This window comes from Tenrec ecaudatus, chromosome 3 (assembly GCF_050624435.1).
Source record: "Tenrec ecaudatus isolate mTenEca1 chromosome 3, mTenEca1.hap1, whole genome shotgun sequence".
Lineage (NCBI taxonomy): Eukaryota > Metazoa > Chordata > Mammalia > Afrosoricida > Tenrecidae > Tenrec > Tenrec ecaudatus.
Window position 1 is genome coordinate 31,854,588 of NC_134532.1, and position 15,360 is coordinate 31,869,947.

Sequence of the window (15,360 nt, forward strand, 5' to 3'; positions counted from 1 at the left end):
TTCAGATTTAATGGCAATGGGATAACACTGAAGAAGTACTAAATCCTCAAATTACAGTCAACGGTAATGATGTGGATGGAGGGGAGCTCTGGGGACCCTCAGTGGTTGACATGTCATGACAAAAAATGAGAAAAGAAATAGCTACAAACATCCTCTACTAATTGGAAGTTGGAATATATGAAATTGTATCAAGAAAAAATTTTCAAGTTGTCAAAACAAAATGCAGTGTTTGAAAATTGATAATGTATGAGTTATTCTACTAAATAGACTGGAGTTGGCTATTTTTAATCAGATAATCAAATGGTTTATAAGGCTGAGGCTGACAAATTAAAGAAGACTGGCATCATATTCATCATCAAAAAGTACATTGCAAGATCGTCCCTGAAGTACCATTCCATCAGTGGACGCTTAATACTCATATGCCTGCAAGTAAGACCAGCTACTAAAATTGTTATTACATTTGTGCACCAACTGTTTAAGCAAACATAAAGCATGGGATCCATCCCCACAGTCTAAAGGGCTCGTAGGAGTAGCATGTGCAATTAAGGAAGATAAAGCAGACAGCAAAACAGGGTAGAGAGGCTTCATCTCCGGTGATGGACTAAGATAGCGAGGTCATTTAACAGTGAGTTCATATAGGAAGCAAGTGTGCACGCCTCCAAAAGGCACAGGCACAACAGAACGGACAAGTGGAAATGTGGGCATATGTTGAACTCTTTTAAAACACTTCTTGATAAGTATCTGGCTGTGGGAAACTGAAGACCAAGAAGGGAGTGGATGCAGACTGATTCTTTATTCTCAGAATTAAAGAAGATTGCAAGGCCCAATATCTGGTTGGAGGGAGGCATTCACATAAGTTAGAGAAGAGTCCCAGTTATGTTCTCCTAATTAAAAATCATCCTCACAATATCCTCTCATTATCATGCTTCCTTAATGATGCCTCATACAAGCATCATTACTATCTGCCACCAGCTTTAACTACAAGAACAGAAATGCTGTTTTTATTCTCCCTGATCAGAGGCCTGTTTCTCCCCTTCACCTGCCCTCAGCCTCAGCACTGGTCTTAAGCTGCTCACCCAAATTAGTTCAGGGACCTGCAGGGTAAAGATACTGCCTACCTTATTATATAGGTAGATGTCTGTAGGTGTAGGGGTGTGTGTGTGTGTGTGTGTGCAGGAGGTGGCTGCATGCCCTGAGACTCTATAAATTGATGAAATAATACAAAGCCTTTCTATATCTACCCTTCAATTACACAACCATCCCTTAGAACCCATCCAGAGGGCATTTAAGAGACAAATGAATAGTTGATTCCTTGAGTGATAGCGACAAGGGGAATCTGATTGCTTTTAAAACTAGGCATCTTTTAGCTGAGTAGCAAGAAGAAAGGCGCCTGTAGGTGCTGTATACTAGCATCTTACTGGAGGGCAGTTATAGTGAAAACTCTATCTGGAGATTGTGCATTATCAGCTCTAGCTTTATCCTTGGGGCTGTGGAGGTTTTCTTCTAACATTAGTACTGGTTGTCCAAGCCCTGTGGTCAGGAATATAGAGATAAGGCTGCTTACACTTTGATCCAGATTCTGTTTTCCACAATAAATAAATTGAGCGTGGGGGAAAGAGGGGATAAAGCGGAGCTAATATCTAAGAATTTAAGAAGAAAATGTTTTGAAACTGTGGTAGCAATTGTACAGCACTGTTGGATGTGACTAAACTGTGGAATGTTGTGATGTCTTTAAGAACTCCCAGTAAAATTTAAATATATATACATATATAAATGTATATGTATATATAGAAAATGTCACATAACTTTTGTAGGCTGACATTGATCAACCATACCATCAAGTACACTGACGATTGTAAAATTTGGAACAGTATTAGTAATTGGAAAATGTGGCCTTACTGACAGAAATGACACATAAGTTTACTGATAAAATTTTGAGACCAATGATGAATTCACAGCAAATTCCTTATTAAACAACAGAAATGGAAACTGATGAAGAAATGATGATGAATATGACACCAGTATTTTGGATTTGTCAATCAATATCAGCCTTATAAACCACTTGATTATCTAATTAAAAATAGCCAATACCAGTCTATTAAAGTTTAATAAGCCATATACCATCAATATTTAAATATTCCATTTTGTTTTGACAACTTGCAATTGTTCTTGATAATACTTCATATATCCCGTCTTCCAATTATTAGAGGATATATGCAGCGATTTTTTTCTCATTTTCAGTCATGACCTGTTAACCACTTAAGGTCCCCAAAGCTCTCCTCCATCCACATCATTACTGTTGATTGTACTTTGAGGATTTAGTACTTGTTCAGTGTTATTTCATTGCCATTAAACCTGAGGGGTTCATGTTCCAGAAGTAGATCACCAGGTCTTCCTCCCAGTCCCTATTTCTGGAGATTCCACTAAGATCTGTGCACCATGGATGGTCCTGCTTGTATTTGAAACACTGGGTGGCAGTGCTTCTGGCATCACAGCCACCTGCACGCCCCCACAGGACAGCACTGTAAGAGGATTGCTGTGAGCTAGAATACAGGCTCCACAAACATAAAGAATATGTAGTTGTACCATAGTACCTTTCATATATACCTGTAAAAATTGTTTTCTCCCAAGTAGAACATTCTGCATTTTTCACATTCCCAGCTTTATCTAGTACTTAGTTGTCTTTCAGTAAAGATTGATGGAATGAATACATCTGTCATCTACCAACTGAAATTAGAAAGCCTTACCACTACTTTGGCATATTGGTCTCAATGTCTTGTTTGTATTACATTTGTTGTATATTTTCATGGCCTTATTTTTTTTTCAGTTTTTTTTCTTTTATTTATTTTAACAATTTATTGGGGCTGATACAATTCTTATCACAGTTCATACATATACATACATCAATTGTATAAAGCACATCTGTACAGTCTTTGCCCTAATCATTGTTTTCTCTTTTCTTCTTTTACATTTTATTGGGGGCTCATACAACTCTTACCACAATCCATACATATACATACATCAATTGTAAAAAGCACATCCATACATTCCCTGCCCCAATCATTCTCAAGGCATTTGCTCTCCACTTAAGCCCCTTGCATCAGGTCCTCTTTTTTTTTCCCCCTCCCTCCCCACTCCCCCCTCCCTCATATGCCCTTGGTAATTTATACATCGTTATTTTGTCATATCTTGCCCTATCCGGAGTCTCCCTTCCCCCCTTCTCTGCTGTCCCTCTCCCAGGGAAGAGGTCACATGTAGATCCTTGTAATCAGTTCCCCCTTTCCAACCCACTCACCCTCCACGCTCCCAGCATCGTCCCTCACACCCTTGGTCCTGAAGGTATCATCCACCCTGGATTCCCTGTACCTCCAACCCTCATATGTACCAATGTACAGCCTCTGTCCTATCCAGGCCTGCAAGGTAGAATTCGGATCATGGTAGTTGGGGGAGGAAGCATCCAGGATCTGGGGGAAAGCTGTGTTCTTCATCGATACTACCTCACATCCTAATTAACCCATCTCCCCTCCTAAACCCCTCTATGAGGGGATCTCCATTGGCCAACACTTTTGCCTTGGGTCTCCACTCTGCACTTCCCCCTTCATTTAATATGATATATATATACATATATACACATACATATATACATATACACATATATACACATACATAAACACACTTATATCTTTTTTTTTTGCATGATGCCTTATACCTGGTCCCTTGGGCACCTCGTGATCGCACTGGCCGGTGTGCTTCTTCCATGTGGACTTATTTGCTTCTGAGCTAGATGGCCGCTTGTTCACCTTCAAGCCTTTAAGACCGCAGACACTATCTCTTTTGATAGCCGGGCACCATCAGCTTTCTTCACCACATTTGCTTATGCACCCATTTGTCTTCAGCGATCCTATCATGGAGGTGTGCAGTCAATGATATGATTTTTTGTTCTTTGATGCCTGGTAACTGATCCCTTCGGGACCACTCTATCACATAGGCTGGTGTGTTCTTCCATGTGGACTTTGTTGCTCCTGAGCTAGATGGCCGCTTGTTTATCTTCAAGCCTTTAAGACCCCAGTCACTATCTCTTTTGATAGCCGGGCACCATCAGCTTTCTTCACCACATTTACTTGTTCACCCACTTTGGCTCCAGCCGTTGTGTCGGGAGAGTGAGCATCATAGAGTTCCAATTTAATAAAAGAAGGTATTCATGCATTGAGGGAGTGTTTGAGTAGAGGCCCAAGGTCGTTCCGCCACCTTAATACTTGACCTATAAATATAGACACAGATCTATTTCCCCATCCTCCTATATATATTTGCATGTACATGTCTTTGGCTAGACCTCCATGAATGCCCTTGGACTCCTAGCTCTTTCCTCCATCTCCCTTGACTTTCCTCCTGCCCTACTACCATGCTTCATCGCCACCTGGGCTAGAGTATACCTCTTCTCTAAGCAACCTTACCCTTGATCATTTCCCACCAGTCCTGCCACTCCCCCTTCTCTACCATTTGGGGTCCCATGTTTTTCCCTTCTCCCTGGGTTTGTTAACACCACTTCCTTACCTCCCCTACCCCCCCACCCCAATCATGGCCTTATTTTTAAAAATACCAAATCTGTGTTCATTCATTAATTTCATATCCAACCTTGTTTCTATAATAACTGTTTTTATCATTTGGATTGCTTACATGATTGTATTTCTTCCAGTGGACAATAAACTTTAAGCATAGTGTTTTATTTACATTCATATAAGAGGGTCGCCACTAAAGATTTACCTTGTATCAATGCTTATTTTAAGAGGTCGATTATAAATCAAGATGATGGAAAGATTCATTGTTCTCTTTTTTTATAGAACTCCAGAAAGATGGTGATCATATGCTCGAATACTTGCAACATGAAAGATATGGGAACAGAAAGGAACAGTGCTATAAATGTAATACAATGGAAAGTATGGTTTCTCAGCACAAAACTAATTTTCCTCTCAAGGAAAATTATGAGATGTTTGGCTTACATGAAGAAATTGTCAAATCAGATTTAATCATTCTGGAATTAAATCAGAACAGGAGCAACAAAGTACAGAAGTCAGCTGTGCTCAGTGGAGATGAGAAAACTTTTCTCCATGTTGAACAGGAGCAATTTTATAGTGAAATGAGATTCTCTGAGTGTGAACAATCCAGGCTCATGAAGTCCCAGTGGATTCAGCATCAGGAATCGTATGAAATTGGCAAACCACACCCAGGTGATAAACGTGGGACGGCCTTCATTGAAGAGTCTTTGCTCTATGAGCACCAGATCATTGATACACTAGATAAGACCTACAGTTGCAGATATTGTGGGCAAAAATTCAATAAAATGTTCAAACTTAATGAACATTATCAGAAAGCTCACGAACTACAAAAGCTATATAAATGCTTAGATTGTGGCAAATGTTATCACAGTAAATCATACCTCAAAAAACATCAGAAAACTCATGCGGCACAGACTCTCTGTGTGTGCAATGAATGTGGGAAAGGCTTCACCAGGAAGAGTCTTCTCACTGTTCATCAGCGAATTCATACTGGGGAGAAACCCCATGTATGTGGTGAATGTGGCAAAGGCTTTATCACGAAGACTACTCTCACTGTTCATCAGCGAACTCATACTGGGGAGAAACCCCATGTATGTGGTGAATGTGGCAAAGGCTTCATTCAGAAAAACCATCTCAAAATGCATCTACGAACTCATACAGGAGAGAAACCCTATGTATGTCGTGAGTGTGGTAAAGCTTTCAGCTGGAAGAAATCCCTTCTAGGACATCAGGCATTTCACACAGGAGAAAAACCCCATGTATGTGGTGAATGTGGAAAAGCTTTTATCTGGAAGAATGATCTCACTGATCATCAGCGAACTCATACTGGAGAGAAACCCCATGTATGTGGTGAATGTGGAAAAGCTTTTATTGGGAAGAAGAACCTCACTGATCATCGGCGAACTCATACTGGAAAGAGACCTCATCTATGTGGTGAATGTGGCAAAGCCTTTCTCAGGAAGGCTGCTCTCACTGTTCACCAGCTAATTCATACTGGAGAGAAACCTCATGTATGTAGTGAATGTGGAAAAGGCTTCACTCAGAAAGCAAATCTCAAAGCTCATCTACAAACTCATACTGGAGAGAAACCCCATGTATGTGGTGAATGTGGAAAAGGCTTTCTCCGGAAGAAGGACCTCAGTGTTCATCAGGGAATTCATACTGGGGAGAAACCCCATGTACATAGTGAATGTGGCAAAAGCTTCATTCAGAAAGGAGATCTCAAAACTCATCTATGAATTCACACAGGAACCAAAACCCATGTATGTGGTGAATGTGGAAAAGACTTTCTTAGGAAGAATAAGCCCATTGTTCATCAGCAAACTTATCCTGGAGAGAGAGAAATCCCATGTATGTAGTGAATGTGGCAAAGGCTTCATTCAAAAAGCACATCTCAAAACTCATCTATGAATTCAAACCGGAGAAAAACCTTTCATGTGGTGAATGTGATGCCTTAGTAAGTACATCAGAGATTTCACCAAGGAAAGAAGCCCTTTCCATGAATTATTTGTGGGAAATCTTATATGTGGAAGTTAGGTCTTGTTAAACATGAGAAAAATTCACAAGAAAACCTTTCATTGGAGTTAGTGTGACAAAGCTTTCAAAACAAAGGAAGAGGTTAGGTGGTAGAGTTTGGCCTGGGCCAAGCATGGGAACAGACAATTGTGACTTAGCATATCAAGACCCATGTTCTGCATTGCTGTCTCTCTACTGACATGGCTCACTGTTTCAGAGAGAGGGCCTTCCAGACATCCACAGGGTGCATGGATATCTCATTGTTCTTCTCTTTCAAAGAGCTGAACCTGGTGTTTCTGGATCAGAGGTGTACCAACTAGTAGAGTATCCACACAGATGACAGTTTTGTGTGCACCACCTGCATGCTCTTTGTTACCCAGCCCCACCCACCAGAGACAGCACAGAAGTACAGTAAAATAAGAAGAAAGAAAATAGAAGATGTATGGGAACACTTAGTCCAGAGGATGAATTGACCACAGCGACTCTCATCCTCCACAACCCTGAGACCAGAAAAACTAGATGGATCACAAAAGGGTTCTAAGTCGAGTGGGAGATGAAAGTGGAACAAAACACAAAATCATAAAATAGTTCAGGCTTACTGGTCTGATGGAGACTTGGGATCCGCAAATTATGGGCTTTAGTGACTCTTCACTCCGGGACCTGTACTCACTCCTCTGCTTCAGCTTTCAGCCAAACAATATACTGGCTTGGAGGGGAAGGATAACATCTGAGAATAACATACATTCCCTAGAATAATCAACTCTGCACAGCCAAATGGACAGCATTTGCTTAGGGATCAAACTCTTAAAAGCAAGAAGGAACAGGAAAGAAGGATGAAGAATATAAAAACATAAGGAGGGTGGAAGTGGGAAGAAGGCTGGTATATCTTGGGAATACAATCAATGTATGAATTGTTGAATGGAAAACCATTTTACTCTGTAATGTTTTAAATCATAAAAAGTTAAAAAAACAAAAACGAAGAACTCATGTCTCATCAACTATTTCATGTAGGATAGTTACCATGTAGCTGTAATGAATGTGGATAGCAAACTTTTACTTGTGTTTCTAAGTTTTCTTTATATAAAGACACAAAATTGAAAAGTGTTAAGTTCAGTTAAGATGGGAAACTCCACAGGGAGCCATGTGACATCACATACCTGTGATCTCTTGCATAAGGAGAGATCTGGCCATGTAGTTACTTTGCAAATACTCTTTTGGTTTCTCTCAATGTATCAGTAAACTGCATTGGGATTTTAACCGATGTAGTTCTGATTGGCCTTTGTCTCGAAAGGATTCATCTGCCAAAAGAGGATTTGTAAAGCAGAGAAACCATATGAATACAGGGAATGTGGCAGTGTATATGCATTTAGTGACTGGAAGTGTCTCCAGCATCCAATTACATTTTCTTTGATGTTCCTAAAAGTCCATAAGATAAACTCTGATGCACTAATTGGACAGAAGGGTTGAACAAAATGTCTGCCACATTGTATGACTGCAAATGTAAATCCTGCAGGAAATCATGAATACAGAGACTAGGAAAGCCTGATAGACATACTGTTTGCTTATGTACATTGATATCAAGACCAATATCTGATTTTACATTTGCTTTCTCTCTTGACCCATGTTAACTACGTTAACTGGAGAAATACTGTGACCATAGAGCAGGAATGTGAATGTTCTCATTCTCACGCAGAATTCTTTGGAAGGTGGATAATCGCAGATGCAGTTAAGTTAAAATATAACCCTTTATCCTTTGAGTTCCTTTTTGACCCATTTAAAATCTATTGTAGTTTTTAATATTCCTCTTGGATTGAGCTTTATCTCTTTTACTTTCTTGTTTTTTTAAAATATATTTCTCTCTATGAATTCCATGATAACTAATTGCTGGATCATATGGGATTTCAAGTTCTGATTGTTTGTAGTGCCTCATTGTGTTCCACAGTGGCTGTATGTGTTTATAAGTCCACCAGTAGTATATATGAATCCCAATCCCTCCAGATCCTCTCCACCATTTGATTTCCTTCTTTGGTTTGGGCTGGCATTGTAGGGGTTAAGCACGGTCTCATTGTGGTTTGAATTTGCATCTTCCTAAAGGCTAGTGATTGCGAACATTTTTTGTTTGTTATTCACAGGTACTTCATTTTTGGTGAACTGTCCATTCATATATTTTTCCCATTTTTTCATTGGGTCTCTTGTTATTTTCTTGTTGAGATGATATAGAGTTCTGTATATATATGTTTTTAAAGGATATTTTTTTAATTTTATTTTTTAAAATCATTCTATTGAGGCTCATACAACATGTAACACAATCCACGCATACATCCAACTATCATGATCCCAGTTCTACCTTGCAAGTCCTGATGGACTGGAGGATGTATAATGGTACAGATGGGAACCGGAAACACACAGGGAATACAGAGTTCTGTATATTTTTGCAATTAGCCCTTTGTCCGATGTGTCATTGGTTAAAAAAAAAAAAAAAAACAATTCCCAATCCGTGGGCTCTCATTTCATTTTTTTGTTATTTAAAATCATTTTATTGGGGACTTGGACAACTCATCACAGTCCATATACACATCTATTTTGTCAAATATATTTGTACATTTGTTGCCCTCATTCATTCTCAAAACATTTGCTTTCTACTTAAGCCCTTGGTATCTGGGCCTCATATACCCCTCCTTCCCCACTCCCCCTCCCTCATGAACCCTGGGTAATTTATAAGTTATTAATTTTTTATTATATCCTACAATGCCCGATGTCTCCCTTGACCCACTTTTCTGTTGTCCACCCCCCAGAGAGGAGGTTATTTGCATATCCTTGTAATCGGTACCCCCTTTGTATCCCACCTTCCCTCCACCCTCCAGTATCACCACACTCAGCACTGGTCCTGAAGGGTTCATCTGTCCTGGATACCTTGTGTTCCCAGTTCCTATCTGCATCAGTGTACATCCTCTGGTTTAGCCAGGTTTGTAAGTTAGAACTGGGATCATGATAGTGCTTAGGGGTTGGGGTGGGGTGGGGGTGGCGGGGGAGAAGGAAACATTTAAGAATTAGAAGAAAGTTGTGTGTTTCTTTGATGCTACACTCTACCCTAATGGCTTATCTCCTCCCCGTGACCCCTCTGCAAAGGGATGTCCAGTTGCCTACAGATGGGCCTTGGGTCCACACTCCCCCTCATTCACAATGATAGGATTTTTTTTGTTCTTTGGTGCTTGATATCTGATCCCTTAAACACCACTTGATCACGCAGGCTGGTGTGCTTCTTCCATGTAGGCTTTGTTGCTTCTGGGCTAGATGGTCACTTGTTTACCTTCAAGCCTTTAAGACCCCAGATGCTGTATCTTGATAGCTGGGCATCATCAGCTTTCTTCACTACACTTGCTTGTGCACACATTTGTCTTCCACACTTGTGTCGTGCAAATGAGAATCACAGTAATAGAACACAGTGTTTTTATGTTGAGGGAATCCTTGAGTGGAGGCCCAATGTCCATCTGCTACCTTAATATTAAAACTATACATATATGCACATGGATCTCTTTCTCCATCATCATATATAAATATATTGACATATATACATGCCTGTGTTTAGGTCTCTATAAATGCCCTTTGCCTCCTTGTTCTTTCCTCTGTTTCTTTTTGCTTTGCTCTTGTCTCACAATCATGCTCAGCCTTCATTTTGGTTTCAGTAATTCCTCTTGGTTCCATTGCCCTTGATCACACCCTCCCAGGCTTCCTACAGCCTCTGTTGCCACTGATTTTGAATCACTCATTCCCTTGTCCCTGGGTTGGTTAACACCACTTCCTTTCCCCACCTTACCATCTCCCATGTCCTCCCAGAACCATCAGTCCTGTTTTCTTCTCCACATTGTTTATCCAGCCTATCTTATCTTGATAGACCTGCAGAGATAATATGCACATAAAAACAGGACAGCGCCAAACAAAGCAATACAGAACAACAGCAGTAACAAAAAAACCAATGACACAAAGAATCAAAAACCATTAAAAAAAAGAAAAGTCTGTAAATGGCCTAAGATCTGTTTGTTGACCTTTAGGAGTGTGTTCCTGTCAGGTCTGATGGGGTGCCACGCCCTGGCCTCAAAGTGTATTCTTTTTATATCCCCTTGGGATAAGTTTGCTCTGTACACCCTTAGTGTTTTGCTTTGTGGGGTCAGCTCAAGCACAAATCCTACCCTGTGTCTTCAGTGTTGTCCCATGTGGGGCTATGGGTCCGCGTGGGTGTCATGTTTCAGGATGGAGCAGGTCATAAGGTCCTCTCTGTGCAATGGCTCCTCTGAGCAGGGCTATTATCCTCAGGGCTTGGTGGTCCAGGTTGTGCTCCACTCCCTCCCCCTTCATTTGCTTCTGCTTCCTTCTGAGCATGGCAGGGCAGTTTATTTCCCCCATCAAAATGTCTATTCATTCTCTGTGGCACACCCTTCCAGGGTGGGGGTCAGGCTGGTTCTGGTTGGGGCAAACCCTATACAACAGTCTTTTTTATGGATTCCCCCACCTGTTACATTGCCCCCCTGGTTTGGCGCATCATCTTGGGTTCCATATGCACATTACAATTCTGTGGGGACACAACCAATACTCTCCCCTCGGGTGCGTTAGTGCCCTGTTCCGCCCATGTCATCATCTCACTTTCTCCCCACCCACATTCTCCTGCCTCCTTTCCCCATCTTTATGTTGGACTCACATGTACCTTCCTGGGTTTTGTCTGATCTCCTCCCAACTACCTATAATCCCACCCATGTATTGAGAGATAAGTGTCTATTCTATTCCTGCAGTGCTGATTGTACTTACCTCAGGGGCCTCATACCTGTCTTTTTGAGATTTACTTACCTCACTTAACATGATTCCTTCCAACTCTTCCCATGAAACGCCATGTTTCATGTGATTGTCTGTGCTTTTCAGTGCTGTGTCATACTCCATAGTTTGTGCCAGAGTTTACTAATCCCCTCGTCTATCAATGGAAACTTAGGCTGTTTCTATGTCTTTGCGATTGTGAATTGTGCTACAATAAACATTGGAGTGCAGATGACTGGTCGTGTTTTCTTTGTTACCTCCTCTGAGTATATGCCCAGTAGAGGGATGACTGGGTCATAAAGTTGATCAATTTCCATTTTCTTTAAATATCTCCAGATTGCTTTTCACAGAGGCTGTACATATAAATGTACATGACCACCAGCAATGGAAGAGGGTTCCTGTTTCACCACAACCCCTCCAACACTTGTTGCTCTCTGATTTCGGCTAGGCTTGGGAGTGTCTGGTGCTATCTCATGGTTTTAATTTGCATTTCTCTTACGGCTAATGAATGGGAACACTCTCATATGCTTGTTGGCCCTTATGGATTTCTTCCCTAGTGAAAGTTCTTTTCAGTTATTTTGCCCACTTCCATAGGGGGTTAACTGTTTTCCTCTTTTTGCAGGTCATGAAGGTGTTGTAGATTTTAGTAATGAGCTCTTTGTCCTATATGTCTTTACTAAATTCCTCTCCCAGTCTGTGGGTTGTTTTGTCACCCTCTTGGTGAAGTCTTTTGAGGCACACAGGGTTTTATTTTTATTAAATCCCATTTGTCAATTTCCAGTTCACCTGTGTGTGTGCCCTTCCCTATTGCAGTGAGCCTAAGCATTCCCAGGACCAATGATCTTAGGTTTGCCCCGATTCCCTCTTTGATGGTCCTGATGGTTTGGTGTTTTTCTTCTAGGTCCATGATCTACCTTGAGTTTAGTCTTGTGCAGGAGGTGAGGTAAACATCTTGTTTCATTTTTCTACATGTGGATGTCTATTTTTTCCAGCATCACTTGTTAAAAAGGCATACACTTCCCACTTGCTGGTTTTGGGACCCTTGTCGAAGATCAATTTTATATATGCTGATGGTTTTATTCCTGGTCTTTTTATTCTTTTCGACTGGTCTGAGTAGCTGCCATTGTACCAGTTCCATTGCTGTTTTGACCACTGTAGCTGTGTAATACATATTAAAATCAGGTAAGGTGAGTCCTCTAACTTTGTCCTTCTTGAGGAGTTCTCTACTAATTCTGGGCTTCTTCCCTTTCCATATGAACATAGTGATTGGTTTTTTCCAATTCATTGAAGAAGGTTGTTGGTATTTGAATCAAAATAATATTTAGCTTGTAAAGTGCCTTGGGTAAGATTGTCTCTTTACTATGTTGAGCCTTCCAATCCATGAGCTTGGGATGTTCTATTTGTGGAGGTCGCTTTTGGTTTCCTGTAGTGGTATTTTGTAATTTTCCATGTATAGTTTTTTAGGATGTTTTGTTACATATAGTCCTAGGTATTTCAGTTTGTTCTTGGCTATTGTGAAGGGTACTGCCTTCCTGATTTCCTCTTCCATGGCCCTGTCTGGTGTGTATAGCAATTCTACCAACTTCTCTTTGTCGATCTTGTATCCTGCCACTTTTCCATATTCTTCTATTGCTGTAAGTACTCCCATTGTGGGACTTTTGGGGTTTCAATACAGGATCATGTCATTTGTAAATAGCGGTGGTTTCACCTCCTCTTCTCACATTTGGATCCCTTCTGCTGTCTTATGTTGTTAGCTAGAACCTCCAGTACGATATTGAATAGAAGTGGGGACAAGGAACATCCTAGTCTTGTACCATTTTTCAGTGGGATTGTTTTTGTCTTTTCTCCATTAACTATGATATTAGCTGTTAGCTTTTCTTAGACAGCTTGTATCAGCTTGAGGAATTTATCTTCCATTTCTATCTTCGTGAGTGTCTTAATTAGGAATGGGTGTTGGATGTTGTCAAATGCATTTTCTGCATCTATGGATATTATATGTTTTTTTTACCTTGTTTTTCTTGATGTGGTATATAATATTGATGGTTTTTCACATGTTAAACCATCCCTGCATCCCTGGGATGAATCTTACCTGTTTGTGGTAGATGATATGTTTATATACTTTTGTATTCTATTGGCCAATATTTTGTTAAGCATTTTTCCATCTGTGTTCATTAGAGATATTGGTCTGTAATTCTCTATACCTGTGGGTTCTTTGCCCTGTTTGGGTATCAAAGTTATGCTGGCTTCGTAGAATAAGTTTGGGAGTTTGTCATTCTTTTCTATGCTTTGGAATACTTTATGGGGGATCAGAGTCAACTCTTAGTGGAATTCTTGGTAAAATTCTGTTGTGAAGCCATCTGGCCCAGAGAATTTTTTTGTTGGTAGCTTCTTTTTTTGTTTTTTGTTTTTTTACAGGGTTTGAAGTCCTCTTTAACCATTGGTGGGAACACTTTACAGCATAAGTAAAAACTCGAGGAAAATAAATACATCAGCTCCTAGGAGAGTGGACGCAGTGTGGATGGCGTGGTGTGGGCTGGCAGGTGGGGCGGGTGCAGATGCACGATGCAGAGCAGACACGACAGGAGACTTGGGGGAGGGCAGTGAGAGTCTTAAGTGTCCTAGTGCATGTCCTGGCTGTCGGTCCAGGCGATCTTGCAGGGGGGAGCTGAGCTCTCGCCCTCCAGGTCCACTTGCTCCTGATCTCGCTTCTTGGCTGCGTTCTTTTTGTCCCATTGCTGGTGCAGGTAGCGCAGGAGGATATTGGTTTTTTCAGTCACAATGATTTGTTCAGATGGGTACTCCCGAGTGGGCAGGTAGACTGAGGGGCGTCTGTTCTATGGGAGACCAAGAAGAGTCGGATAAGAAGCTGGGTCCCCACACTCTGAAACAAGGTAGGCAGCCCAACATTGCTCTCCGGAGAGGCTGAGCGAGGCTTTGCACTCAGAGTCAGCATGGAATCGGCTAAAATTGCTTTTGTTGTAGAAGGGAAATCCTTTCAGAAAATGGGCCATCTTCTGTAGCCGCTGTTGCTGCCACTGCTGCCTCCTCTGCTGCTGCCGCCACCGCCGCAGGTGCCACCACAGCCGCCTTCTCAGCCGCCGCCTCGCAGTAACTCGTTGATAGCTTCTTGATGACCCTTTCTGTTTCTCTTGCTATGGGTTTGTTGAGGTTCTTGATCTCTGTCTGAGATAATCTAGGGAGGGACTCTTTTTTCAAATAGCTATCCATGTCTTCCACATTTCTGAATTCATTAGAATACAGATCTTCATAGTACTTTGTGATTGTCCTTTTAATCTCATTGGGGTCTGTTGTAATTAATCCTGTTTCATCCCTCATCCTGGCTATTGATGTTTGCTCCTTTCTGTCCTTTGTCTGATTCGCCAGTGGTCTGTCAATTCTGTCGATCCTTTCATAGAATCAGCTTTTAGTTGCATTTATTTTTTACATTGTTCTCTTCTCTTCCCACTGGTTTAACTCTTCCCTGATTTTTATTATTTCTTTTCTTTTGCTATTGGAGGGGTTGTCCTGCTGACTCTGTTTTAGTTGCTGGAGGTTTGGTGATAACATGCCTGTCATAAGTCTCTCTTCTTTTTATCATATATGTGTTGAATGATATCAATCTACCTCAGATAACTGCCTTCGTAGAATCCCATAGGTTTTTATATTCTTGTTCTCATACGTTTCTAGAAACTTCCTAATATCCTCTATTATCTGGGCCTGTACCCATTCATGTCGCAGTAGATTGTTTTTCATCCTCCATTTGATTGCCCTTGCTTTTCTGGACGTCCTTTTATTAATCTCCAGCTTTATATCATGGTGACATGAGAAAGATGTCTAAATAATATCTGTGTTTGAATTTACTCAAGATTTACTTGTGTCCCAGCATATGGTCTATTCTTGAAAATGATCCATGTGGGCTTGAGAAGAATCTTTTCTTTCTTTTTTTTTTGCGTTTGGATGGAAAACTCTATAAATGTCTATC

At 40.9% G+C, this 15,360-nt stretch overlaps 1 protein-coding gene across 1 annotated transcript; it reads right to left on the reverse strand.

The window, feature by feature from the left end:
* Positions 1–13,996: 13,996 nt before the first annotated feature.
* Positions 13,997–14,389, reverse strand: LOC142443334 (DET1- and DDB1-associated protein 1-like). Its single transcript, XM_075544770.1, has 2 exons — positions 14,307–14,389; positions 13,997–14,213 (listed from the first exon to the last, which is right to left on the reverse strand). Exons 1-2 carry the CDS (start codon positions 14,387–14,389, stop codon positions 13,997–13,999), a joined length of 300 nt encoding a protein of 99 aa, XP_075400885.1.
* Positions 14,390–15,360: the final 971 nt, after the last annotated feature.

Coding starts and splice junctions, on each gene's coding strand:
- LOC142443334 (XM_075544770.1), bottom strand. CDS start 14,389: ATGGCCCATTTTCTGAAAGGATTTCCCTTCTACAACAAAAGCAATTTT. Junction 14,214..14,306: donor GACTCTGAGTGCAAAGCCTC/GCTCAGCCTCTC, acceptor TGGTCTCCCATA/GAACAGACGCCCCTCAGTCT.